The sequence below is a fragment of the Parambassis ranga genome, chromosome 4 (assembly GCF_900634625.1).
Source record: "Parambassis ranga chromosome 4, fParRan2.1, whole genome shotgun sequence".
Classification (NCBI taxonomy): domain Eukaryota; kingdom Metazoa; phylum Chordata; class Actinopteri; family Ambassidae; genus Parambassis; species Parambassis ranga.
Window position 1 is genome coordinate 6,939,200 of NC_041025.1, and position 27,684 is coordinate 6,966,883.

A 27,684-nucleotide genomic window follows, 5' to 3' on the forward strand; every position below is an offset into this window, starting at 1 on the left:
AAGAGTTATTATTTTCATGGGTGTAATGGACAATCAGATGTTTAGGAATGAGTTCAGAGCCCACACACAGGATTCCAGAAAATATTCATTTACAAAACTCAAATACAAGTTTAAACACATGCAAAACTGCTAACAAAAGTTAATGGTAGAGTCCAGCCCAGTAATCCAAAATAATCTAAATGAGCAGTTTGAAAGTGTTTATATAAATAGGATGCAATCACAGAAGAAGGCGTGGACAGAGATGGGAAAACAGGCTTTACTACACCACTGTTGTCAAAGTGTGAACTACAAGCTGGTGTCTTTGTTTTATTGTGCAATTTAACTGTTTGCCAGGATGGAGACAGTGGAAAGAAAGGGTTAAAAAAAAGATGAATGTGTCTGGTTTATATTACCAGCATAAAGAGTTACAAGCACATCAGTCAACCTGATGCCTTCAGCTTGCCCACGGGAACCACATGGGACACACAAACACACACAAATCGAGCCACAGATGCCTCACACATGCTACCCACACACACATAAGGGTATACAGACTGTTTCACCCTTCAGGCCATACCGTCCATTTAATGACAGCTCTGGGCGCTCGCTTCTCCCTCATGAACCCCACGGGACACACACACATGCACACCCACACACCTCTAATCACAGCCCTTCATAAACATCAGCCCCGGGGGGTTGTCATTTAACTCCTTCACCAGCAGAAACCGGCCACATGCCACAATGACAGACTGAAAATGCTACATGTCGGGTGACAGTATTACTACGGCGTATAGGCCTATACAGCAATACAAAAATGCACCTATATATGGACACACATCCTTAGAGAGGTAGCATGGCTAGGACCACTGTTGTCATCTGCTGATCTTTATCTTATTGCATAATACTGCTCCTATGCCAGAGGACACTGGTCACCTTTTTAGGATCCCTAACCTCGCCTTATCCTGCAGCCAAAACATAAACCCATACAGCAGCCCAGGCCAGCCCCTACACACACAGATACAACATATGGTATAACACATGTGCTCAGAGCAGCTAATGTCATACACAGAGAACTGCAGGCAGAGAACTTGATTTTCTGTTTGACCTTTGACCTTACAACTAAACGGACTCAAGAGTATCCACAGTCCACATCCACAGTATGTGTACCTCTGCTTAGGCTGCAGAATATTTGCAGTTAGAATAAGGTCAGTAGTTTTGGATGGAAGCCTGTGTTTAAGTCTGTGAGTGAAGGCCTCCCACTTGCTGTTTGATTACAGTTTACAGTTTAGACACTTAGCATATTATTCTTATCTCTTTTCTAACAAGTAAATGGGCTGTATTTTAAATTATGATAGCTACATTTTGCTGAAATAAAATCTAAAATATGTATGAGGTCGAAACTAAAACCATTCTCATTTAAAGTCTTTACTTTCTTATGTTCCTTTGAGGATTGGCAATTGGCAATTAAGTAAAGGGAAGGCTGGCTCAAGTGGTGAGGGAGCAGGAATGGAAGGAGTGGGAGTGGGGGTGGAAATGGACGGTGAGGCAAAAAGAAATGGACAGGATTTCATTTCACAACCACACCTTCCTCCGACCGACACTACCTTTCCGTTTCCCACCCTTTCCTGAGCTCCTCTACACATACGCACACTCCATGCCCCCTGGTTCACTTACTCTCAGAACTGCACCAGATGTCCAATCAAGAGACCTCGGCCATGGCACCACAGTCAAATGAAGAATTTGAGAAATTCTGGAAAATATTTGTAGAGCGGCTCAGGATTGAAGTGGCTGAGGCCTGGAGAGGTAGAGGTTAAACCTCTCCAGCTTTAATGAGGGGCCGTGTGACTGACTGCTGTAATGCTATAGCAGCTAATGGGAAAGCAGGAGTTGGGTACAGACATCTAGGGTTAATTCTCCAGGGCCAGTTATGAAGCTGAGTCCCCGAGGCCAAAAGGTTACACTCCTCTCAATTGCTGTTAACAATCTTCCTGTGCATCACTTATGGAAAAATTACATCACTGAACACCTGACTGTATCACAGATCTACACAGACAGCATGAAATGTGATACGGAAAAGGCCCGCTGGTCTGCTTATTTAATGTTTTAAGACATTACACAATGTTTCTCATAAATAAAGCAATTGGTCACTATAGCAACTCCTGAACAAATCTTGTTGAGTCTGTAAGTGCACAAGACTCAGAGTCAATCCTGGACAATCCATGTTTACATTCTGCAAAAAAAAAAATCCTGCATCTAAACCTCTGAATGACTTGGCTAACCATGTCCGCACACAAGCAAACACACAATACATACTCTTTGCATTGTGTAAAACTTAATCAGGGTTTAGGTGAGGCTACTTTTAGAAATATGGCTTTCAGAGAGCTCAAGTGTTTTCACAATAAACATTTTTTTAAACTGGATGACAGAATACTGTTGGACAGCTTGTTGCCAAAGAGTGACGAGAGAATTTCTGCAGTCTGTGGTGAAGTTTGTGTATTTATAGTGAGCGTATAGTGTTTGTGTGTCTGCTCCTTATAGCGTTGCTAAATCAACACTGCTTCTCTTCTACGAGTGGAACCCGAGCCAAAGTGAAATCAGCAGATGATGCCTGTGTTCAGCTGCCAAAGATTGTGCGCTGGTCTCAGCAGTTGAGCGCCGGGGAAAGTGTGAGTATAAGTTGTTTCATCACCATTCTGATCCTGCTGTGTGTGTATTATTAGAATTGATTATCAGAAGCGTGTGATTATAGATGGCCTCAGATGTATTTTATGTAAAGAAACTCATTAGCTGTGCCTGCGGGTGTGACTGCTGGCCAGACTGACATATAGAAAGATGTCACTGCAGTGACAGTGTGTGTGTGTGTGTGTGTGTGTGTGTGTGTGGTACCAGCTGGCAGATAGGAGCAAATTAAGGTAACAAGATATTTATGCATTAACTAGCTGTAGTGTACACTACCTTCTTTTGATACACAACAAAGGCCATTCAGAATTAAGCATTCTTCTCTACACACACGCATTCCTCATTCAGGATTCCCTGATACCCCCCCTCCCTTTTCTCCTGCCCTCTACTCCCTCTCTCTTAACCCCCCACCCCATCGCTCCACTCTATACAAAAACCCATATGTAACCCCCCGCTACCAAATCACTAAAGTGGGCCAACCAATCATCACTGAGCAGCCAGATTGTGTTTAACATGACAAAGGAGAATCAGTGTGCCCATTTGTGGATGTGTGTTTACATGCATTGTGTTAGTGCGTATCTGTGTGTGTGTTAGTGCGTATCTGTGTGTTTGCGTGTCCACAACATGGAAATGAGGAGCCCACTGTACAGCTTTAACCAGTAAAGGGAAGTTTGGTTTCTGCAGGAAATTCACTCCACATGCACTCAAAGCTCATCTACATTTATAGGAACGCAGATGAAACAGCGTTCTCTGTCTGAGGTTCTTTAATAAGCCAGCTGGAAAATTTGGTGTCTGTCATCCAGATCTGATTCAACTCCACAGCTCTTATGAGAATGTGGCGTTAATCTGTGCCATTTGTAACATCCTGGGTAATAAAATCCTGCTCCCGTGCAGCAATGTTGCATATTGCCTTTATTAGTGCTTTTGATGCTTCGGTTTCTTCTGCTGGTGTGACTCCCACCTGCTCCTGTAAAGCACGGTCAGCCACGGGTCCTCACTTCTCAATCTCTTTCTCAGATTGGAGAGGCATTTCGCTGCTACAACACATGCTTAAGCAATTATTCCACGCATTCTCCTAGACTGAGAGGGAGAAAGAGGGCTAGAAAGAGAGAGAAAGTAATTTGGAGTGATCAGGGGCAGCTGGCCAGAGATTTGCAGGGGATCTCGGAGAGAATGTGTAGAAGTTAAGCACAGCTCCCCTGATCCTTTTGTGAAAAAAGAGAGAGCGAGAGAGAAAGGAGAGATGGGGGATTGAAAATAGAGAGAGAAGAAAGGGGGGCCACTGGAGCTTGAAGCTAAAAGGACCGGGCTACAGTGACAACAGCCAAAAACAAACCAGCTCTCAAAGCACCACACACACACATATATAGGGCACTGAATCTGGATGGGACACTCATGGAATAACAAGTTAGGGGTAACACACAAACAAGTCGCCTGTTGAACCAATTTAGAACAAAAATAGACCACAGCTGTAATCTATTCCATCACAGCAGATCAATACCCTAATTGCTCTTTGATTTTTATTTCAATCATCTGTCTGTGTGGATGGACAGCTCAACCAGTGAGTGGCACCTCTGGAGGTTTAGGGTCAGATGAACAAGGTCATCGGGGCAAAGGAGGGGAGTCGCTGACTATTTTTAAGGGCAGTAAAGGGGCAGGTTACAACACTTCAAAACATTTATGCCCCAGGCATGCTGGCAGGCTGCAGGAGCATCAACTGATAGGTCCCAGTGGCACTCTGTGTGGACTCTGCAATGATCAATATATTATGTGGTGACAACACATCTTATCATGCTGTCTGAGCTGAGAGAAACTCCACACCGGTCAGTAAAAGCAACAGACTGTCAATGCTCACAACTTTCAAACTATTTTTTACAGACGTGTGTTTTTATTGGGGAAAACTTTTCAACAGTGAGAGATGCTGTGTGGTGAATGTGTTGTTCGGCGCTTCCCCGGCATGGCTTGGTGTGTTGGAAGTGGATGATAACAGATGAAGTTGTCTTGTGGTCACAGATAACAGGCAATACTTTTTAAAAGGATAAGGCTTTTATTGCCGACCATTAAGCGCGGGCATTGTTTTATTTATCTACTGTTACAAGTGCTACAAGTGTAAATACTGTGAGCAAAGTGTCTGTCATTTAGATTTTTGCCATATGTATAAAAAAATTAGGTCAATACAAACTGTAAGAATAATGATTTAAACTTACCAAGTAGAAGACAGAAGATGTCGAGCACTATTAGCAGTTTCTTCTTGCTGTTGTCAACACCATTATTGTTATTTAACGTAGAGGTTCCTCCGTTCCTTGTCTCTTGTGCCATTGCTTTCTCATACATGTACTTTTGCATTTGAGAACTCTCCGTTTCAGTTGAAAATCCAGCACCGCGCGGCTTGGTGAAGAAATTCAAATGTCCTTAAAATAAATGTCATACAACTGAACAGGGAACAAATTTCCCAACTCGGAGTTTGCGCAGTGTTTCTGTTCTGCTGCTGTCGCGTTATTCACTTTTTTTTTTAAAAAGATATAAAAAATAGATGTGTCCTATATGGTGAACGGACCCGCGCCACGGACTCAAGAAAGTAAAGTTTGGCTGCGCTTGAAATGAATGGAAAGCCCGCTCCCCTTTATCGTCTTGGTTCAAAGACTGGGAGTGAGTGAGAATTGCGCTGCGCAGCGACAGCCGCTCTTGTTATATCAATCCTTCTCCTCCTCCTCCCCCTGCTCTCTTCAAGTTCCCCCAGCAGCTTCAAGGCTCGGCCCTCCTCTTCCCTCTGCTAGCGGTGGGTAATCACCTCCATCCCTGCATGGAAAACTTTCTCAGACTGGAAACCAGCGGGGGGATCTAGCAGGGAGCGCATGGTGACCAAATGGCGCCCCTGGCGGTTACGCAGAATACGGCAGGCGCACTATACAGTGATGTCAGGAGCGCTTTAGAGTGATGTTTCTTTGCCATGACATGATTAAAGAAATAATTCCTTATTTTGCAGTAAGGTCTGTATTAATGTGCTTTATAGCCTAAATTATTGTTGAAGTGTTCACGTAAAATAGTGTTTCAATATTTTAGATGTATTTGTTATCTGTAAGGTGTACACTTTCATATGTGTCATATACATATCGTTTTTTCAAACAAACGCATATATAAAGTTTGTTTTTGTGCATTCATATTTTTCTCTTGCTTCCATGTTTCAGCAGTATGTTTCCCATTTTGTGAGACGAGCAGGTCCAGCAGTCATTCTGGATGTTGTTGAATTAAAAGTACACTGCCATCTAGTGGTTCAATGCGGACATCTCACCTCAGTCTGTTTTTGCAACTCATTCTTTCCAACATTTTCCAAACTGCAGTTAATTGAAAATTAATGAAAACGAGCACAGGGATATTTAGACAATTTTAAAGGAACATTTCCATAAGTTTATGACTAACTAGAAAAGGGCATTTCCTGAAGAAAATACAAGTTTGATTGCTGCAGCTGAAGCATTGCTTTAAATGCTGATGTGAAAGATTTCTCTGAATTCCTGGAGAATCAGAGCAATTCAGAGCTTTGTATGCCTCTGTGTGTCAGCCTGTCACCATGGTAACAGCCATGTAACCTCAAAAACCACTCCAACTTTGAGAGCCTGGCGTGCGGAAACGATTCGGAATTAGAAAATTCTGAATACAAATTTGATAGAGCAGCATCTAATGAGCGTTTTAAGACTAAAATGGAGTCTGTAGCTTGACATTTGTAGGAGGAGATACATTTGGCAGATGATGCTGAAATTGCCTAATATTTGAAAAACTAGAATTTTTTGAAAAAGACTTGAAGTGGACCCGGAATGTCCTCTGTGAGATGAACATTTTGATAGTTGAATGGCTGAAATCGGTCAAGAAAGAGGGTGAAGAACAAGCTATATGGTCTATAGAGACATATACTGCAGGCTTTTCCACCACTGTGACTGCCTGGGATGTTATGCAAAAGCAAAACACTGAAAATCATTGACACCACATTGACATTCTGCCGCTGCTGCTCTCTGGACGGTCAAAATAAAAACATTGTGGGTCACATTTGTTTTATCCAACACTGAAGACAAAACTTCTAAAAGAAAAAACAAAAACTTGCAAAATATGTGATTTAGCCTACAATTCTATGAAGTGCGTGTTTTAATATTTTGTGTTATAATTGCATAATGGATTGTGTTTAGTAGTGACTTGAACTCTTTGCACACCAAACTGTGTAGAGCGTTAGACCGGTCGTTGGGGCAGGATTCTTTGGCCGGGTTGCAAAAGTCGACATAACACCTGGTCAGCTGGTCCGGATGGAGGGACACGCCTGGCATTCCACACATGCTGTGATTACAACAGATGCCATCTGCCTCTAGGATAAGAAAACAGTTTGGTTTGTTGTACAGTTTTTACTGTTACCGGACTTAACGAGTCCAAGTCGTCGGTGTTTCCTCGCAGTGAGTGAAGTGCCCCGCCCCTCCACCGTGCGCCCCGCAGGCAGGCAGCACACCCACCGCACCGAGCGAGCGAGCGAGCCCAGCCGTCGGTAACGGAGAAGATGGCAGAGCGGCAACAACAGAAACACGAAGGCAGGGTAAAGATCGGCCATTACATCCTCGGAGACACGCTCGGAGTGGGGACATTCGGGAAAGTGAAGAGTTAAGTCATGTTTCTGTGTCATGTCGAGCTGAATGTGTACGTTTGTGGCTGATAGTTAGAGGAGTTAATGTCAAGTATAGTCTCCGTGCCTCCCCTGAACGCGCTGTGCTGAAGTTGCCGGCGGTCAGTGAGCAGTTTGCGTAGCTGGATGGTGTCGCTGCGGCGGTAGACGGGATATGAAGCGTAGCTGAGTTTTGAGAATATGATCGGCCGCTTCAAAGTCAAATTCTTTCACCGAAGCCCCTCAGTGTAGCTGCTGTTATCAGCTATGGCAGGTGTAATCACCTGGAGGACAATAGAGATGCACGGCAGCATTCTTATCGTGTCGTGTAGCAGTGACTTAATGTGGCGGCTCGTTTCTTTGTCCCATCTTAACGGTAGAGGACGTCTGAGGCTGCAAAGCTGAGCGAAACCCGGCGTGTGAGCCAAATGTGCTTAAACTGACATGAATGTTTAGAAGCGGCGCTGCTAGTCCGATATGTTATCTTGTTGCTAGCCAGCGGTAGCTTCGTTGAGTGCCTTCTAAAACGCTTCACAGGCGCACAGCCTCACTAGAAAAGCATATCAGTGGATAATGTTTCAGTTTTCTTGGGTGGTTTTCGGGCTCTCAGCATGACCTTGTGAGCTTTAACTTCATGCTCCCCCCTCTTGTGTCTTGTGTGCGCAGTTTGAAGCTGTATCAGCTAACTCACCTGAAGCTACAACAAGAGGCTACATTACTAACCTTACAGGGGTAGTTTTTGTAGACTAATATGTTAACAATGTTCTTTTCTATTGCTGCTGCAATCTATGCTCCTCTAAAATTCATTTTTCATGTTTTCTGTGAGTCTTAATTTAAATGGCATTTTCATATTAATCGTGAAAATAAATGATTTAGCATCATGGTTGCTATTTCCTACAGTTGGTCATCATTTCTTAGTATTTTAAATGTGTTGGTAAGATGAGTGCTAAACGGGTCTATTCCGTTGTACTTATCTGTTTGTGTCATAGTACCAGTGGTTGTTGGAGCACTTCATCCTCCCTGTGTAATATCTGATTCTGTGGCTCAGTTGTGTGTGTGTAGGGTTTGGCAGCTAATAGCAGCATAGTTTCAGAGCCTCGGGCAGGTTTCAGAGTGTCAGGCGGACCAATAGGTCCAACACCACGCTTAAAGGTGTGGCTAGAAAAAATAACCACCACCGAAGTGCAAAAATGTCACATTTCAGTTACTGTTTTATGGAAGCTTATATGCACTGGGGTGAAAATGAGATGTTAAGCCTCCCATCTGTGCCTTTGTATAGGCTTTCTGTGTTTTCTAATCATCTGTGCTTTGTTGTTTTTTTAGTTGGAGAGCATCAGCTGACAGGTCATAAAGTGGCTGTAAAGATCCTGAATAGACAGAAGATCCGAAGCCTCGATGTTGTGGGAAAGATCAAACGAGAGATCCAGAATCTCAAGCTGTTCAGACACCCACACATCATCAAGCTGTAAGTGCAGAAAGACAGCACCGTCCTCTATCTGATTTAAGACTGTCAGTGTTGACAGGCTCCATGGAAAGATAACCAAGCTCTCTAATATTATTGGTTGTTGTGATGTGGGCCATTTTCCTATGAAGTGTTTTCTGTGTGTGCTGGCATGCTTTGCTTGTTTCTGTTTGTTTACTACAGCTGCGTTGTACTGAGCATGCCCACAAGGCTCCCAGGAGGTAGAACACACAAACATAGCAGCACACACACTTACACACGGGCTTGATCCGGGATAAAGAAATCTGTTCTAGTCAGTACAAATCTCCATTTAAGATGATAAAAGTTGCTGTACTTCCTGCATGACTAAACCCTTCCCTCATCCAGGTGTCTTCATGAGGTCTTTCACTGACCTTGTGTTCCTTCTGTCTCTTTCCTTCAATCTCCCTGGCCTCTTTTCTCCTTGTCAGTCCATATCTGCCTGTCTCTCTCAACAATCTGTGTGTTATTTTTAGGCTCGGGTAAGGGTTAGTCCACTGTCACACTCTAAGCAATTGCAGATATGTGAGCTCTCAGGTCATGAGCCAGAGTGCTGTCGAACACCATGACAGAGATATATACATTTATAAACACAGGAATAAAACACATAAGTTATAGGCACACACACCCACACATAGTATGCTTGCACTGCTACACACAGTAGGCACTGATTAATAACTAAGCACAGCAGACTGTGTAATAAATTGTCTGTGTTTGTAAAGTAGGCACAAACTGAATGATGAATTGTAGAATTTCTTACATTTTCAGGACTTTCTCTCATGGTTAGGATTCTTGAGAAATACTGTGTGTGTTCATGTTGACAGAAAAAGAAAAGAATGTGGAGTAAGTTTATTTGTCCCACGGTACCAACGGTATATTGCGCTACACTTGGCTCAACAGGAATGAAACAGACTGTGATGAAGTGCAGAATTTACCCCAAGCAACCATTCATGAGATTGGGCCTGTGATTTAATATGCCTGACCTTTATGATAGGAATGCCTGCTCGCAGCAGCCCTATATCACAGCCCGGTCTCGTCTTTGCTTCTGTGCACTAATGCTGCACATGTAATTATGTAAATAAACTGTTATTAGATATAATTTCAAAGTTAATTTGAATGGCAGGATGTGAAATAAATAATAAACACAAACTTTTGTGTTCCTGTTGTAGGTACCAGGTGATAAGTACACCTACAGATTTCTTCATGGTCATGGAGTATGTGTCAGGAGGTGAACTGTTTGACTACATCTGCAAAAATGGGCGGGTAAGGCATTTTATTGTAAATTAGTAGATTTGTGTCTTCAGCACTGAATCATCAGAAATGCTTTTTTAAACTCCAATGCCATGGGTAGTTTACTGAATAATGCTGGTACATTTACCCTTTGTGGTGACACCAGAGCTCAGCTTACTCCTGTCTGCACCTTATTTAAAGCTGCAGTCCAAAACATTTGTCTTGTGGTTTGTGAGGGTCAACACGTATGCAGAAGAACTTGCTGTTGATGTGTAACAGTAACACCACAAGCTGTGTATGACTATGGACAAAGTGTCTCTAACGTCACCCATAGGTAGGCTACAGAGGGCTGCAGTTTTTGACACTGTGCATGTGCTTCATGTCTCAGTCCCATAAGTAGCTGCTTTGGTAACACCAGGATTGTTTGTGACTTTCATAGGAATAGATGCTTTCAGCAGCAATAATCACAATGTACACAGCTGATTAGTGTAAAGGATCATTTAGTAGCTAAAGATTCAGCCAATCCTTCAGAACTTAGTGGAGCTCAAAACAGAGCTAAAATAGATTTAATATTGACATTTAGTGTGCAGAAACACAACTTTGAGTATTTAACATTGTCCATTTCTTATAAATTGTAAAAGGCAACAGTTTGCTATAACATTTGGATTTTTATGATAGTGTTACTTACTGTTTTTTGCATCCCAATGGGATAATAAACCAAGTACTGCAGCTTTAAATGTCAACATGGTACCATTTACAGTGTGCATATCTTACATAACACAGATATTTCATTTTCTTTTTAATGTCTATACATACATGCACAGTCCCATACATGCCATAGGCCAGTTTCTGCACCTGTCCCACAACATAAAATACCCACTCCAGCTCAAGGTCAATCATGTCTGTTCATATTGTGTGTTTCAGGTTGAGGACACAGAAGCTCGCCGCCTTTTCCAGCAGATTATCTCAGCTGTAGACTACTGTCACCGACACATGGTGGTTCACAGAGATCTCAAACCTGAGAATGTCCTGCTGGATGCCAGCAAAAATGCCAAGATTGCTGACTTTGGTAAGATCCTAACAGACCAGAGTCATAGCTAGAGATAAAGAAATAGAATAGAAGAATTGATTGTATATTCAATACACAAGAATGCAGGCAGTAAGATTTGTTCAGGAAGGATAAGAAAACAGACTGAGGTAATTTGGCAGAGAACTACAAGGTAGACAGTTTGATTAAAGCCAGGTGAAGAGGTGTTGTTGTTGTAAGTATAATTATTTACTTGTGGAAAGGTGTGATATCACCCTTGTGAATCATGAACTTTACAGTTAAATAAGCACTGAAGGCTTTCTCTTATCATTTTTGGCAATAATTGTTGCAGCTGAAGACAAAATGTCTGGTGCAATATGACCATGAGAAGGAGATTTTTTTTTGTTTTTTTCAAAAACACAAGGGCCCTTGTGCGCAACAGGGTTTGCAGGGTGGAGAAACATCCCTAAGCAACGGCCAGGTCTCCATATCAAGTCTGGCAGGAAGCCTTGAGGCCCGCTGTCATCTGATAGGGAGGGATTCGGGGGGTGTGGCAAGAGTGTACAGAAGGAGAAGTGTTTTGGCTGTGAACAGAAAAGACACTGGTGAGCAAAAGACACAGTGTTAAGAGAACACAAATGAAAGATAAAGCGAAGGTCAGCACATCACAGAGTGTCTGGTGTTTAGCGTTTGGCACAGGCTTTGGCAGGGAGAGAGAAACTCATCCAATTAGACAGGCTTTGTGTGTAGAGCTTTAGTGGGTACAGGAGGATAAAGATCTCAGCAGTGTCCACTGGGTATTAGTCTACCCTCCCTGCCAGGCTACGCTCAGTTTGTATCTGTATCAAAGGACCAACAGCAATAACATGATCACAGATGACTCCCTCTGAACTCTGTGTTAGTGTCAAGACTAAAGACAGAGTGATGGTAATGTGTACTTGCCCTCTGATTGGCCAACAGGATTGTCAAACATGATGTCAGATGGAGAATTCCTGCGGACAAGCTGTGGCTCACCCAACTATGCAGCACCAGAGGTCATCTCAGGACGGTGTGTATAAATGTGTAATGTATAATATATATACGTACGTATGTATGATACAATAAAAATATTTAGTTCACAATGGTGTTTCTTTGTACAATACGGCCACCATTGAATTAGTGTGGTAATTTTGTGGTGCACCCACAACTTTCTTTATTACCCTGTTATCTCTCTCTATGTTAGACTGTACGCAGGCCCAGAGGTGGACATCTGGAGCTGTGGCGTGATCCTGTACGCCCTGCTGTGCGGCACTCTGCCCTTTGATGATGAGCACGTTCCCACGCTGTTTAAGAAGATCAGAGGCGGTGTCTTCTACATCCCAGAGTACTTGACCCGCTCTGTGGCTTCACTGCTAATGCTCATGCTGCAGGTGGATCCTCTGAAGAGAGCCACCATCAAAGACATCAGGTACTGACCCCACTCTGCTCAGTCCTGTATCTACTGTGTTCATATCTTTTCTTTTCCTTAATCGACTAAGGATGTCATGATCCAATTAAGGATGAACAGTTCCACTTCAGGCATGAACTGAGTCACAATTAATTTATATGATAAAATCACAAATAAAATCACATTTTATCAGTCACAAAAGGCCACAAACGTGTGTATTAATTTACTTTTTATAAGATGCTTATTGCTATTTTTTTTTATTATATATCATGTTATCTTATTATTGACCAGTGACTTTGAACCAATTTTTGTTATACATATGTCTTTTTAACATTGCATTTTGATGTGGTATCAATTTATACAGTGTACCAAACAAAACTAGCTGCACTCCACGCTTGGGTGTTGATGCAGTCTTTGGGAATGGGTGTATTGATTTGCGTGTTTTCGGTTATAGGGAACATGAGTGGTTTAAGCAGGACCTACCAGGCTATCTGTTTCCAGAGGATCCCTCATATGATGCAACTGTCCTGGATGAAGAGGCTGTCAGAGAAGTGTGTGAGAAATTTGAGTGCACAGAGTCAGAAGTTGTGTCTAGCCTCTACAGTGGGGATCCACAGGTAAAGTTTCCCTTTGTTTGAGGAACAAATTAGGGTTTTCTCTATTTTTAATAATACCCTGTGTGTTCAAATTTTTGTACTTCCTTCTCCTGCAGAAAGACATGGACTGTATGATCAATTGAATGTTTGTAATGAAGTTCCATTTTATGGAAGGTCTGTTAACTTGGTGAACATCTCCTTGTTCTTGCTGTCTGTCCATGCAGGATCAGCTAGCGGTCGCCTATCACCTAATTATAGATAACCGGCGCATAATGACCCAGGCCAGTGAATTCTACCTGGCATCCAGTCCTCCACAGGGCTCCTTTATAGAGGAGGGCATGGTGCTGCCCCCTGGGGTCAAACCCCACCCAGAGAGGATGCCCCCACTCTTGGCCGACAGCCCCAAGTCTCGTTGTCCTCTTGATGCTCTCAACACCACCCGCCCAAAACCCCTGGCAGTAAAGAAAGCCAAGTGGCACCTGGGTATCAGAAGTCAGAGCAGACCCTATGATATCATGGCTGAGGTGTACAGAGCAATGAAACAACTCAACTTTGACTGGAAGGTAACAGGATATTTCTTACACAATTGAAGACTTTCTTTCTCAGATATTTCCTAAGTGGTGTTTAACATTTTACCACAATATTTAGCTTTAGAAAGTCAAATTTTATTTAATTAGTAAAGTAAATAGGTCAAATACAAATTGATTTAATCTGCACGTAAAAGTTAGGATTGGAGTAACGTTACTTGCAAGTAACATTATGCCTAAACACTTATGAAAGCATCATGGCAAAAGTATAAGCATAAGCATGACATACACGTTTTGTCAGGTATCAAGAAGTACAACGAGAGTCAAACAAAGCACAATAATACTGGCAGAGGTAAGAAGAGAGGAGGTTTAGGAGGTATTCAGTTCACCTGGAACTGGGAAATGAAAAAAGAACAACCCACTGCTCCGGGACAGCAAAGCCCTGACTTAAATCTGAATAAAATCTGTGGAGTGTTCTAAAGACAAGGGACCATGTCAGAATATCATCATATCTGAAGCTTGAGACATTAGGAGAGGGGCTTGTTTGTTTTTTGAGTACTTAAAAGTTTTGAGAAATAATGTAATGTTTCTGTGTACAAGGTAAAATAATGTAAACCTTCTAAATACAGACACGCACACACTTCATTAAGCCAGAGAAAAATCTAAGATGCTAGTATGTTTGGAAATGCTGTGTTAAGATTTTAAAAGTGTGTACAGCTACCAATCAGAGTATGTGTTGTTCTGTGTTGTAGGTGGTGAACCCATACCATCTGAGAGTACGGAGAAAGAACCCAGTGACGGGCAACTTGGTGAAAATGAGTCTGCAGTTGTACCAGGTGGACAACAGATCCTACCTTCTCGACTTCAAGAGCATTGATGGTTAGTTACACACAAAACACACCTAACAGTGTTACATAATTTATATATAGAACATCACTGTTAAAGAAATATTCCACATACAACTTTACTCTGAAGATAATAGAGAGCCCATCCAATGGCTCTGTAACTATGAAAAACAACCTCATGAACTATTCTAATGAATTCTGATCCTGCTACATATCTGCCCTCAGATGACATCATTGAGGCAGTGGGCTTTAAATCGGGTTCATCCACTCCTCAGAGGTCAGGTTCCACAGCTGGTCTCCACAGACCCAGACTGAGCATTGACTCGGCGAGCCCAGCGATTGATCTTCCCCAGCTCAGCTCCTCCCTCCCGGGATCCCTGTCTGGTAGCTCCCCTTTGCTTGCCCCACGTCAGGGATCACACACCATGGACTTCTTTGAAATGTGTGCCAGTCTGATCACCACGCTGGCACGCTGAGACCCATTGACCCCCAACCTTGCTGTAACCTGGATGTCATTGGGGTTTTTAAGCCAATTGCAAATTTGAGATGTAGGGAACTAAGCTGCTCTGAGTGACTTCCTCTTTCTGTCTCCTCTCCATCTGCTACAGTTAGACTGGGTAAGTGAAAATGTGAAAAGCAACACCTATGTGGGCATCATCTCAGAGAAAGGAGAGAGAAAGAGGGAAAAACTGGCAAATTCATCACTTTTTAGGAGTAAATAGGTCAAAGACTTGGTGTTTAATTATCAGGGCACAGCTTGTGAAAACTGATCCCAAAAGTGGAATCTGTGAACTAGTGCAGACCAACAAAGTTCACAGTTAGCAAAGGTCAAGTTCACAGTCACTCCTCCCACAAATACCTTCAATCTGTTACCAACTGCTGAAATGTCATCCCCCACCATGACTCTTAAAGGCGGGACATCCTGCTGAGTTACCCTAGACACTGATCCAAAGCTAGTTTTACATCTTGTAGATCAACTTGAAATTTGTGTCTGAGGGAGCATTACTACATGTAAAATTCTGTTTGAAGTTTTATATGGTATGGTTTGTAAAGAAGCTTTTGTTATCCATGTATTATATTTATATTACAGTCATGTTACGTAGATGACAAAGATATACCAAATATCAGACTTTATATGTCACAAAGATCATTATTTAGATATCAGATCCATATTTATTTTTGAAAACACTTAGCACTCTAGTTGTATTATTTATGCACTGCATCAACACAGAGTTTGAGCCTGATTTTAAATAGATTGTAGATGAGTAATGAACCTTGAGAGACAGCAGGATGATAGAAGGACAATGTTCTGTATGACAGTGTCAAATGCACACCATCTCACAGGGATTTGTACAATTACAGTACAGTGCGGCTGCTTTGTTGAAGAGCTAGTACATTACACACACACACACACAGAGAGATGGCACATTCACCACTTCATTCCCCCATGTGCATTTCTGTGTATAATTCTTACACAAACACTTGTTAGCTGTCACAAATATGCAACACACACAGACATGGGTCCCTAAAATTAAGCTCAACTTGTGAGTGCTGCTCTGCTGTCAGTCTCATATGCAGTAAGGTGAACAGACAGATGTCTTGAAATGCAACTCAATAATAGTGATTATAAAAAAAATCATAAAATGATTGGCATGATTTGTCAATTTTCAAATTTCTCTGGATCCCTCTGGTAGTTTTTCTAGGCATAGATGACAAGTAAACAATGATGGAGGAAATACATGTGAGAGTGTGTGTGTGTGTGTGTGTGTGTATCCTGTAAGAGAGTATAAGCCACAGAAATCCTTTTTCCAGTTGCCTTAAAGAATGTAACACAGTGAACCTGTGCATAAGTATATGCTAATGTGTTGTAAGGGAGTGTCACATGGTTGTCATGTTTCCTACTGACTGTACACCGCTTTGTTAGTGAGAGTGCTGTTGGAGTAGTGCTGTGTTTGGTTTAGGTGCTGCTGTCGGCTGCTGCCTGCACCACAGTCTGTGTGTTGGATACACATACTTTACCGTATTGATGAATGCCACGGTTTTAGTACTTTTGCATTATCCGATCGTACCATTGTGATGTTGTGTAGCACTGTTGTCAGTGTCACCTCCTGTTTGTTTTTTTTGTCTGAATGTAACAGAAAGCTGGTGCTGCTCATACGAAACTTCTTTTTTCTTATTTGAGTTTGTTCACTGAGTGCTACTGTTCAGTTAAGCACACAGGTCGGACGACAGGTGCCACATATTGAGAAAATAATGTCAATAAGTTACTTAAACATAAATACTGATGTGAATAGGTACAGTCAAATACATTAACGTACTCAATATATTTATAAATAATTCAGTAACTCGGGCTCATCATATAATGATGAAGAGGAAGCGATTGACAGCTTTGTTAATCATTTTTTGGTAATAAATATCAAATATTTTATCTACATAAAATTGTGGATCCATAATGTATATAGTCATGGCCACGCTAAAGTTTCAAAAACATCTGCCTGGATGTTTGACTGTTGAGCTGAGTGCTTAGTTGGATCTGTGATTGATGTCATTTGGACTGTTGCAGCAGTGGTTCTTAAGTGTTTTTGTTTCAAAGGGAGTCAATGATTTTTGCCTTATAAGAATTTAAATTGAAACCATAAAAGCCACATTCTTTGCTGAAACCCTTTATTATTACACATGTACTGTTTGTATGTCCTGTGTATGTCGTCTGTTGTCTCTGTTACAGCACACACTGCTGATTATTCTGTGGGGAAGAAATGGTGTTCCCTGCTGCCAGAAACATGCACCCGATCTAACGCTGCGTTCTTTGTCAACCTTCTATTACGGTGTCTTAAAGGACTAGCCCTGTGTCAGGATTATATCTGGCACGTTATGCATTCATTTCTGGTACTGCTGAGATGTACTCTCCTGCAGAAGTCATGGGTCAGATTTAAAAACTCCTCTGATAAAACCAGTATTACTGTCAGGTGTGGTACTCCACAGTTACATCTGTATGCAACTGCCAGTGGCATGTTAGTCATGTAAACTCTTATCTGTGTTTAGAGCTGGAACACATGCCAGAAGGCCTAATGAAATACACACTTTCTATGTTGTACCAAAGTGAGTATTTTCCACAGCAAGGCTGCACTCTGTTATACTGTAGTGGGGTTCTATTGATTCGTGTGACCTTAAATACCCCATTGTGTGTTGTGCGAGTGAGTGAATGTGTATGTTTCTGCTTGTGTGTTTGAGCTGCCTCGTCTGACGGGGGTTTGGATTTCTCTTGTTATGCACTGCATGATATTGCTGTTATGATTTGCACTTTAATGAGTATTTATTGATAAACAATAAAACATAAAACAGAAGTATGTGGTTTGGGGAATTGGGTGATTTCTCATACATCTCTGTCTCACACACACAAATTACAGATAACAGTGTAATTTAGACATGCACTCTTATACATAAAAAACATTTTACATGAACATGGCCGCAGGTGATTATCACACAACTTCCTCTTTATGTAATACTACTCATCAGTTTACGGGAAGGTACAGGCAAATGAAAGTGACACCAGCTCCATAAAAAGCAAAAATACAAACAATATGGATGATGTTCAATAACACACTCTATGTGTGCAGATACAAAGAATAACATTCACCTGGTATGCTGAAAAGAGCTCATTTAAATATTACAACTTAATTACTTCTGCAATCTACAAAGGACTGTAACAAAATAATGAGGATACACAGAATTAGTACAAACAGACATACATGTACAGATAAAAAAATAATATAAATGTTGACATGGAGCGGAGGACAGAGCAGGAAACTAATGAAACTAAATCACATTACTTCTGGGAAAAGTTTGATTATCACTGATGAATAAAATTAACTGTGTTCTGTCATTTTTTTAACCCTGAACTATGGACTACTACTTGATCCAGAGGAACAGGGGGGCACTAATGCGTGGATATGATGATAAGGATTAACCCTCTGATGTTCATTGCGTTTGTCCTCTGTATCTTTAGGATGGACTCACCTTGAGAAATACTGTGGTTTAATGTATTTTTGCATATGAAAATTTAGTCTATAAGCACCCAGAAAGTCCTCTCCTGGGTTCAGCAGTGCATCTCGACCCAAAGTCCAAAGTGAGTCAGACTGACCAGCCAGACTGTTGCTGAGATGGCTGCTGTAATCCATCATACTGATCCATAAATACATCCATAGATGCTGTCACAATGTTACATGATTAACAAGGGTCACAGTGTGAAGACAGATCCTGTACCGGCTGGGTGAATTCTGCTTGGCTGTCAAAAAATAAACATCATATTAGTGTGACATGTCGTGATGGAGAGTGCTGAGTCAGGGTAATTCTCCTCCTTACCTCGATTAGAGATGGTCACTCCACTGACATGTCAGCATACAGCTCAGGAGGAGGTAAGATGAGTGTGTCAGGGTGTTCAAAATCTATGTCCGCACACAAACTGTCCTCAGGCCTGTGAAGACAATAACTGATTATTCAGTGTTCGCTGTGGTCATGAATAGGACACAGCTGACTAAAGCACAGAGGGAATCACCAGCTCATTGTCCTACCACCTCACTTCCTGCTAAGACAGGAGTGGACACAAAAAATAAAACAATTACTCTTCTCATGATCAGCTACCCATTCCAGGCAGGAAGGAAGGACACGAGTCTGCCTACAGGTTAGACAACATATTTGGCATTTCTGTGTGTGTGCATATCTGCATGTTTTATTCTTTCTGTTTACTTACACATGAACCTCTTCCTCTCTGACCACCACAGGGCCTGCAAAGAAACCAGGAAATGTATTGATGTTTTAAACACACACACACCCACACACACACACACACACACACACTATCACTTACTTGTGTCTGGTTCAGTGCTGCTGTAGATGAAAAGAAGAAAGAAAACAAGAATTAAATCTCTGACTGAGTGGATGTGTGTGTGCAGCAGTGACATGTGGGGTGGGGGTGGGTGGGGCTTGGATCATGCGTACCTGGCTGCTGGCTCCACAGGTTTTGGTGAATAAAAAAATGTTGCCAACTTCTGGAGTGCTTCATGTCTTGCACTAATAGAACAAAAACCATTACTGTTTATCTGCGTTTATGTGTGTGTGTGTGTGTGTAATAATAAAGTGGGTAAATTTACTGGACTTGGGAGCCATCTGCACTGATGTCACTGTGGCTGTGCTGGTGGTTTATGCTTAGATCTTTGTTTCCTGTGAAGACACAGACAAATCAGCTAATGCACTAGTTTGTGCACAATGATTACACAAAGAAAAGCATTTCTCAGGTTAAGAAAAAAAACATCCAGAGTGGCTGAATGACAAGATTCTCTGCAACCCTGCGCCCTCCTGTGGTGAGTAAGTGCAAAGTCAAAAGGGTTCAGTGTCACCATGATGAAAAAAAATGACAGAGATGTTTGCATTAACACGTGTTTAGAATTGTGTAGTGTATGTCATCAGCAATCTATATATTTTGTTGATCTGTATCTGCTGCTGTAGTATCTTTGTTTACAGTATCTACAAGATACCATCATCAAGATAGGAGATGAGTATGACAGATACATGTGTTACACTCTGTGTGGTGTCAGCTAACCCTTCTATGAGATAACAGAACATCTTTAGTTTTACATGTGAAGCAGTTTAAATAGCTGAATATCTGCAGGGCTGTTGTTACTGAAGAAAAGTGTGTTGGGGTACAGCTGACAATGAGGGATCTTACCCATATCTGGCATGGAGAGTGTCCTGCTGTGACCCCTGCACAGACAAAACAAAATCAAGACGAAAACATCTTTCTGACTGATCAATAACTGCAGGTGTTGAACATTAGACTACATTTACTTACACTGGAGCCAGTGGATCTGCAACTTCAGAGGCAGGTGAGAGAGGCTCTTCTTCATCACCAGTCCACTCCTCACTGTCATCTGTGACTGAACACAACAACATTAAACTGCTAATGAATTAAAAAACTAAACAAAAAAACTAAAACACACACATTCAGGCAAGCATGATTATTAGGGCCCCAACTTGTCCCTTTTGGAGGTCTGAACATGCTCAAAGACTCACCAAACTTGGTATGCATATTTGCTCACCCAGAAAGTGTTGTAATTTGCTGACAAAATCTTACAGTATGGATGGGCATTCAAGTCTGAACAGATTAATATGCTAATATTATGATACAATCATAGCACCCCCTAGTACCGGTAGCTACATCAGCATGTGTGCTGATAACATTGTCCCCACCAAGTGCTGCTAAATATTTTTTGTTTTATATTTTTTATTTTGCGGCTGCTTTGCTGCCTGGGCGGATTGCTGTCATTAATGGGAAATTAATTTTCAAGTTAATTAAGACATTTTGCAAAAAAAAAACTTAAGACCATCTGTCTGCCAACTGAAGCTCAATAGAGGATAGGTGCAACAGGAAAACCACCTAAAGCATAGAAGTAAATAACAACAGAACAGCAGAGGATACGCCTCCTGGAGTGGCCCAATCAGAGTCCTGACTGATCTCAAACTGAGATGCTGCAGCATGACCTCAAGAGAGCGATTGACACCAGACATCCTGAGAAATTACTGAACTGAAAGTTTTGTAAAAAGGAATGGTCCAAAACTCCTCCAGACCGATCTGCAACTACTGGGAACTATCTGGGAACGGTTTGGTTGAGGTTATTGCTGGCAAAGGAGGATTATTAAATCCAAATGTTTACATACTTTTCTTGCTAATGTATACAGGAAAAAGTGTGTGTGAGTTTTGGAGTTTTTCTGAGTTGCTAAGATTTACCCACTTCCAAAAAAAAAAAAATATTAAAGTTGCAAGCAGTGTTGAGTGGGCCCTTGCAGTCATATCTGACGCCTTTTCTATTGTCTCATCTCTTCTCTACTTGTTACTGTCATGAGTTATGGTCTACAGAGCAGAGGAGTACACCAAAATGCACATATACAAAAGACAGGTCCTCCTTCCAGTAGGTGTAGTAAGTCTTACAGGGAGTCAGATCTCATTCCAGGGGGCCCACGCCCTCATGTGGTGACAGCGTTATATGAAAAGTTGCCCAGGGGCTGATGTCAAGACGAAGTGAGGCAAATTTTTTCATCCACATAGGATGATGTATGTGGGAGATACAGCCACAAATACATCACATTCAGGGATTCAAATTACCACTTGAGCGAAGAACAGGGAAAAATAAGAAGATTCAGAAGAATAATACATATAGAGCCTTCGCACCACAGTGATCGGGCCCTACTTATAAGCAACAACTTACAGCTTTCCGCTGACAGTGGATAGTGGTTTGAAGCCCTGAGGAAAAACATGAAACAATATTGAGTAAAAAAGTAATGTCGGCTCTTCTTTGTTTCATTTGCTACCTGCTGAGAACACATCGTACCTGCTGCCTGTGCTGGTGACGTCTGTTTCAGGGACATTGCTGCTGGTCTTGCGGACAGCTTTCTTTCCCAGCTCCAACATCTCCTTGATGTCCAGCTCCACGTGTTCCACTGCAACATACCCATCTACAACACACTGATGTGTCAACAAACTGACCAACATGTAGACAAGTGTAATGCTGTTTGCACCAAGCTTTTTTTTAACTCACAGTTGTTGCTACTGTCGCGGGCCAGCCACTTCCCTTTGGGGCAGTTGGTCGTTCGGATGATGCTGACGATGTCTCCAGTCTTGACAGGCAGATCGTTTTTACGTCCCTTCGTTGTTACTGTTACTTTTGCTTGGTACATGGCATCTTCCTGTCCTGTGATCTAATAAATACAGGGGATAGTTAAGAACACACATTCACATGTACACAAAATAAAAAAATCAATTAAATAAAAAGGTAAGATAATTAAAAATGAATTAAAAAGGCAACATAATTTACAAATTTATACATATATAAAGGTAAAACAAAAGTGAGCTAGAAAAAAAACAAAGTGTAATCCAGCAGTTTTTAAGTGTAAATAGGCTCGAGGTAAGAAAATTGGATGGATGGATGGATGGATGGATGGATGGATGGATGGATGGATGGATAATAACAAAAATGCCTTTGCTAAAAATGTGACCATGTGGAAGCACATCAACAACAGAGGTCTAAGGATGGAGCCTTGAGAAATACCACAAGAAAAAGGTCAACACAGGAAACAATAGCAAAGCTGTGATCCGGAGAATTCCTGCACAAAATCCCAATAAACAAAAGAGAGAGGGGGACCTTTTTCCTGAAGGAGTATGGGTAATATTTGAAGTAACAGCAAAACTGCAGTACCTCTACCACACAGGCTGGGGCTGTTTTGTTTTTTAAAGGAGGTAAAATCACACCAACCTAACTAGGTCTCAGTTTGACATAACACAGGCTTATCAACAGCTTATTGGATATTTAGCATGCCAACCATGCCTGTGTTGGGAAATAAAGATTAAATAAATCTGTCTGTTGCATCAAGACCACAGAAAACAAGCTTTGCATTGGTGAGATGAATACACTTTTTTCTGTGTCTGTAATCAACAGAAACAGAGACAGACCTAACAGGTGGCCCATGATGATGTCGTAACTGAGGACATACATCCTCCCATGTACAGTGCGTGATGAATATGACATTAAGCTCTTAATCCTGGGGAGCTTTAACTTAATGACATTATGTGCTGTGCAGTTCACCTTAAGAGCACTTAAAAGGCAATGAAGGCAGTGAGAGTGAAGCCGAGGCTGAAGCCAGGAAGCCAAAACAGTGACCGACAATGTTTACACAGATTCCTTCTGAGCACATGCTGCTCAGCACAACTCTTCCACTGGGGAGGAATGAATCCAGACAGGTTTGTATGCCATCACGTACACCCCACCCTCCCCCGCTCATTCCTTAACCTGACATACCTCACCTGCTCTGTCACAAAATAGCATCACTCACTTTGAATTTCTTCTTCAGCTCATTCTCCTTCTTCTCCCTCTCCTTCTGCTCTTTCTTTTCCCGCTCCTGTCTCTCCTTCAGCTCCTTCTTCTCCTTTTCCAGCCTCTGCTTCTCTTTCTTTTTCAGCTCCTTCTCATCCGGCCCCTCTGCAGCAGCTTTCTTGTCACTCCTGTGAAGGAAGAAGAGATGTTGTCCTGTTTGTAAGAGACTTCTCACAGTATTTTAAACCAGCAGAAGGACATTAGGAGGAAACAAAAGCACACCAAACTCATCAGTGACATTTTGGGGGGGTTAAGTGACATTAGGAAAAAGTGGGTCAAAAATAAGCCCATACCTGCCGAACCTGCCTGTCCTGCTTTTCTCTTGATTCTGTAAATACCAGCAGATAGAGATAAGGTTTATTCATCTTACACAGAAAGTATTACTATCTCCAACAGATAAGTAATGTTTGTCAAGGTAGAAAAAGAGGTTTTTGTTTTCAAGTTTCCACAAAGCTGCTTACTGTTTCTGGTGTGGTCTCAGCATACGGATCTGTGGCAAGGACACAAAACAGTTACGCATAAAAGATCTTCAAACACATGTTGGTGTATGTGAGATAGAATACAGTTTTATCTAAAGATATTTGCCTGGGATGTTTAGACTGAATTACATACCACTCAATACAGTATGCTGATATTTCTCTTACTGTATGTACTAATGGCAGCACTGTGGTGCAAGTGTCAAATGTTTGGATTTCCACAGGTCAGAATTGTTGTAAGATCTTGTTGTAAGAACTCAGCTCTTACTCTTTGGCGGTCCTTTGCGTTTCTTGCCACCGTCAGCCTTTCCTTTCTTTTTGCCGGCAGACATGTTGACGTCCTCGTACACGTCTTCTGTGCTTTCATAGATGCTGTTGACACGTTCTTTACGAGACCTGTTCAAAATGACAAGTTGCATAAACAGAAGTTGAAACAGCATCTCAACAACATGAACTGAAGTGTTTTAAAGTAAAAGGCTGGAAGTAGGTGTTACTCTTTCACTGGTGTTGAGTCCTGAGAAGTAGAGAGGGAAGATTCTGGTAGTGGATTATCCTGGTATTCATCTCCTATTGTTGGCTCAGTGTGGACCTCCGCTTCTGGAGTGGTTATCCCGTTACTGTAAACCTCTGGCAGGGTCTGCCCGTCTGTCACATCTGGACCTGTGTGCTCCTCGTTCCCCCAGTCTGACGCTGTCAGATCTGGAGAGTGAGCCTCTGAAGTCACATCGTCAAACTCTGGGACATCTGTGGTGTCAGTCTCTGAAAACTCAGGAGGAGCTGGAATCTCTGCAGAATAAAAGAAAAACAGTAACAGGTGATGTTAGATAATTCACTCAAATTAACTGTGAGTGCAACAGTGGTGGCCACACCATTATTTTCCACAGGAGGAGGAGGCGGAGGGATGAACTCGCTCAGGTCGACATAGGGAGGTCTGTCAGGCTTCTCTGGAACAGGACCCAGAGACTCCATGTCTGCAAGGACCTTCCTGGGTGGAGGAGGGGGAACTACCAGCAGCTCTGGGATGGCATCATGCCCCTCCTCAGTAATACCTTCCAATACTGGAGAGGCTTCACCTGCACAGAATGACATCACATACTGTATTTCAACACCACATCACATTAAACCTGAACAGCCATTCACATTAAGGAGAAAAAAGAGAGAGGTAACAATGTCACCTTCATCTTAGGTGGAAACACCTGAGGGAAGTTTTACAACACAGAACAGGAGAGACTGCAGGTGATTTGTGAGGAAAGCAAACCAGTCAAACACACTGTGGAGGTTGTTGTGATATAACTAAGCAAAGCAGACATAATGTAATTGAAAGTGAACAGCAGTCCTTACTGCAGCAGGCCTTCCATGTTCCTGTGTAACTTCACTTAATTTTAATACAAATTACATATATGTGTATATTGGTTTGTATTGTGCAACAGCAAAACACGTGTTCCATCTAATGTGTTACTAAAGACTTCATGAAACAGTGAGAGTCTGATATAAGCAACACAGCTGCTCATTCTGAGACATTAAAGTGTTTGTCACTGCAGATCTGTCATAGCTGACATACCTCTACTCTGTGCCCTGCCTGCAGCTTAGTTGTTTCTGGCACTAAAGAAAAATGTCAGGACTGTTCTCAGTATGTGTGTGTGTGTCCTCAAAGTAGCTCCTTCAAACTAACGAGATGCAACTCAGGTGTAACGTACATAAGAGGCTTTCATTACAGCTGAAATCAACAAATGTTCTGTGTTACGTACCTGATGTCCTGATGATGCGATAAGTTCTTCTGTCCTTCATGTTAAGAACAGGTAAAGGAACAAGAGGCGGACAGCAGAGGAGAAACGATCTGTCGTGATTACACTTACGGTGCTTGATGCCGTTAACTTGTGCTGGTTTCAGTGGGAGGGCGTTTCCTGCTCGATCTTCATAATCAATGGGCGGAAGTTCTGGAAGAGCACGGGTGGGGCTTGGAGGTGGTGGGAGTTCCTCAGGTGGAGGGGTGATGGAGTAGGTTCGGGTGGGGTTTGACAAAGGGCTGAGAGCAGACAGAGCATCACATGTTAGTGTTCAGTGTCGTCTTATAGCTGAACAGTAGAGACAGCATGTGTGTTGTGTACCTGTTACTCTTCCTGCGAGCCTTCTCCAGAGCACTTAAAATCCTCTGGTCAGCTGGGGTGGTTCTCTTTCCAGCACTCATGTCCTCCGCCCTCTCCAAGGCTGAGAGTGCTGAGATTGGACGCTCCACTTTGGGAGAAGGTGGAGAAGTTGCAGGGTCAGTAGCAGGAGGTGTCTCCACCGCAGCTATATTTACAGCCTCAATGTCAGACTCAGCTGCCACCTCGGGCTCAGGAGGGCACAGTGGAGGGGTTGGAGCAGGGCTGGGTGGACTGGGAAGATTTTCATTTTGGCTGGCTGGTCTGGAAACAGGCAAGATAGGATCGTCTATCTGAACAGGGGGTTCACTCTCAGGGGCTGGGAATTCAAGTGCAGGGATGTCAGGACTAATGGGAGGAGGAGGGGAGAAATCAGGAGATTCAGAGACAGTAGATGGTGGGGGGATTTCCACTGCAACAATGGGCTCAGGTAGGGTGGGGTTGTCTGGTAAAAGGGCCTTTGGTGCTGAGATTTCAGGTTCTGGTGGTGCACTGACAGAGTCAGATGGCAATGGGACGAGTGGAACCGGTCCAGGCAGATCTGAACTTGTGGTGTCCAGGATTGGCTCAGCCGGGACTTCCATTGATTCTCTTTTTGCAGACTTTTTGAAACCAAGAATACCCTTCTTCTTTGTTGTGGCTTTAGGAGGAGGCGTGGCTGGGACCAGCTCTGTTGTACTCTCCTTCTGGGTTGAAGAGGGGAGCAGTGGCTTCTTGTCCTTACCGTTCACCTTCTTCTGCTTCTGCTCTGATGAATCTTCATCAAGCTTCTCCTTGCTTCCTTTTGTTGCCTTGTCTTTGCTTCCTTTCAGCTTCCCCTCACTCTTGTCTTTACTCTTAGAGTTACTCTGAATGAGAGGCTTTTTGCTCTCCTTCTTCTCATCCTTGAAGACGACTCTTGGGGCAACAGCTGTCTTTCCTTCCAAAGTCTGGTTAATGGAGGTGAGCAGGGAGGGGCGGGCTCCTGCAGGGAGGTAATGAGTGGGACTCTGGGGTGGAGGGACAACCTTTGGTTTCTCTGGGAGAGCAGGTTTTATCTTTGGTTGCTTCAGGAGGAGTTCTTCATCCTGGAACTTGGCCCTAAGGGTCTTAAAGTCAATTGTCTCCTCCTAATAAAAGTATGGCACAGTGCAATAACCTCAGTTACAGTGCTAGTGTCAGGCAAATTGACTAATCATCACTTAACATGCTTATGATTATGATGACAGAAACTGTGTCATAAAGAGGGCGTGGTCTTCTCCCACGTTTAAGGCAAGTTTAGGGAGATACAGTAAGAGAAACTGTCATTACTAAAGTCTGACTGATGCACTTTTCATATCAGTTGGTCTCACTGAACAGAGAGCGCACTGATTTACGCAGTGATCAGCCTAATTACACAGAAATTCAACACTTAACTCGGTTTCAGTATAAACTGATATTTTAAATTTGTCATAAGACACCACACAAAAGTTACCGCTGGCATAAAAAAGATCGGAACATACCTGATCCATCCCGTGTTTTAATATCCACACAAACGACAAAAAACTCGTTACTCGAGTGAGTTACTTCTCCTCTTCAGCCTCTCATTCTGCATCCAGGTAAAAAACAAACATCATAAATAATAAAATGTCCCTTTTACTCGATCTGTTTCGACTGATCCTTTGACCGAGAGAAGCGTGCGTCTCACGCGCAAGCAGACGGTTTCTGTGGAGGAATGGGGCTGAGAAGGAACA

The 27,684-nt window shown here is 42.4% G+C and overlaps 3 protein-coding genes across 6 annotated transcripts in view; 1 reads left to right on the forward strand and 2 right to left on the reverse strand.

Annotated features, from left to right (window-relative positions):
• The window catches only part of plpp3 (phospholipid phosphatase 3), a 24,961-nt gene extending 19,487 nt beyond the window's left edge, over window positions 1–5,474 (reverse strand). The window contains exon 1 of one of the 2 annotated variants that reach the window (XM_028403527.1): window positions 4,866–5,470. In XM_028403527.1, coding sequence (XP_028259328.1) covers window positions 4,866–5,004 — 139 coding nt within the window. In that variant the 5' untranslated portion in view covers window positions 5,005–5,470. Of the gene's footprint in view, window positions 1–4,865 lie in introns of both variants that reach the window. The other variant, XM_028403528.1, reaches the window with a different exon arrangement.
• prkaa2 (protein kinase, AMP-activated, alpha 2 catalytic subunit) lies at window positions 4,358–17,772 on the forward strand. Of its 2 annotated transcripts, none has more exons than XM_028403526.1 (10): window positions 4,358–4,481; window positions 8,621–8,762; window positions 9,947–10,040; window positions 10,932–11,076; window positions 11,995–12,082; window positions 12,257–12,481; window positions 12,915–13,077; window positions 13,281–13,619; window positions 14,336–14,462; window positions 14,654–17,772. In XM_028403526.1, exons 3-10 carry the CDS (start codon window positions 9,981–9,983, stop codon window positions 14,902–14,904), a joined length of 1,398 nt encoding a protein of 465 aa, XP_028259327.1. In that variant the 5' UTR covers window positions 4,358–4,481; window positions 8,621–8,762; window positions 9,947–9,980; the 3' UTR covers window positions 14,905–17,772. The 2 variants fall into 2 exon arrangements, with proteins under 2 accessions (XP_028259327.1, XP_028259326.1); XM_028403525.1 differs by lacking the exon at window positions 4,358–4,481 and adding an exon at window positions 6,925–7,295.
• On the reverse strand, window positions 17,711–27,684 carry LOC114434352 (proteoglycan 4). 2 transcript variants are annotated; one of them, XM_028403524.1, is made up of 20 exons: window positions 27,454–27,684; window positions 25,937–27,081; window positions 25,685–25,854; window positions 24,698–24,901; window positions 24,323–24,614; window positions 24,097–24,224; window positions 23,814–23,842; window positions 23,646–23,680; window positions 23,312–23,480; window positions 22,021–22,180; window positions 21,814–21,937; window positions 21,691–21,725; window positions 20,277–20,361; window positions 20,154–20,188; window positions 19,579–19,648; window positions 19,427–19,498; window positions 19,296–19,312; window positions 19,179–19,212; window positions 18,791–18,902; window positions 17,711–18,713 (listed from the first exon to the last, which is right to left on the reverse strand). In XM_028403524.1, the coding sequence occupies exons 1-19, from the start codon at window positions 27,460–27,462 to the stop codon at window positions 18,806–18,808; spliced, it is 2,910 nt and encodes a 969-aa protein (XP_028259325.1). In that variant the 5' UTR covers window positions 27,463–27,684; the 3' UTR covers window positions 17,711–18,713; window positions 18,791–18,805. The 2 variants fall into 2 exon arrangements, with proteins under 2 accessions (XP_028259325.1, XP_028259324.1); XM_028403523.1 differs by having other exon boundaries at window positions 19,296–19,315.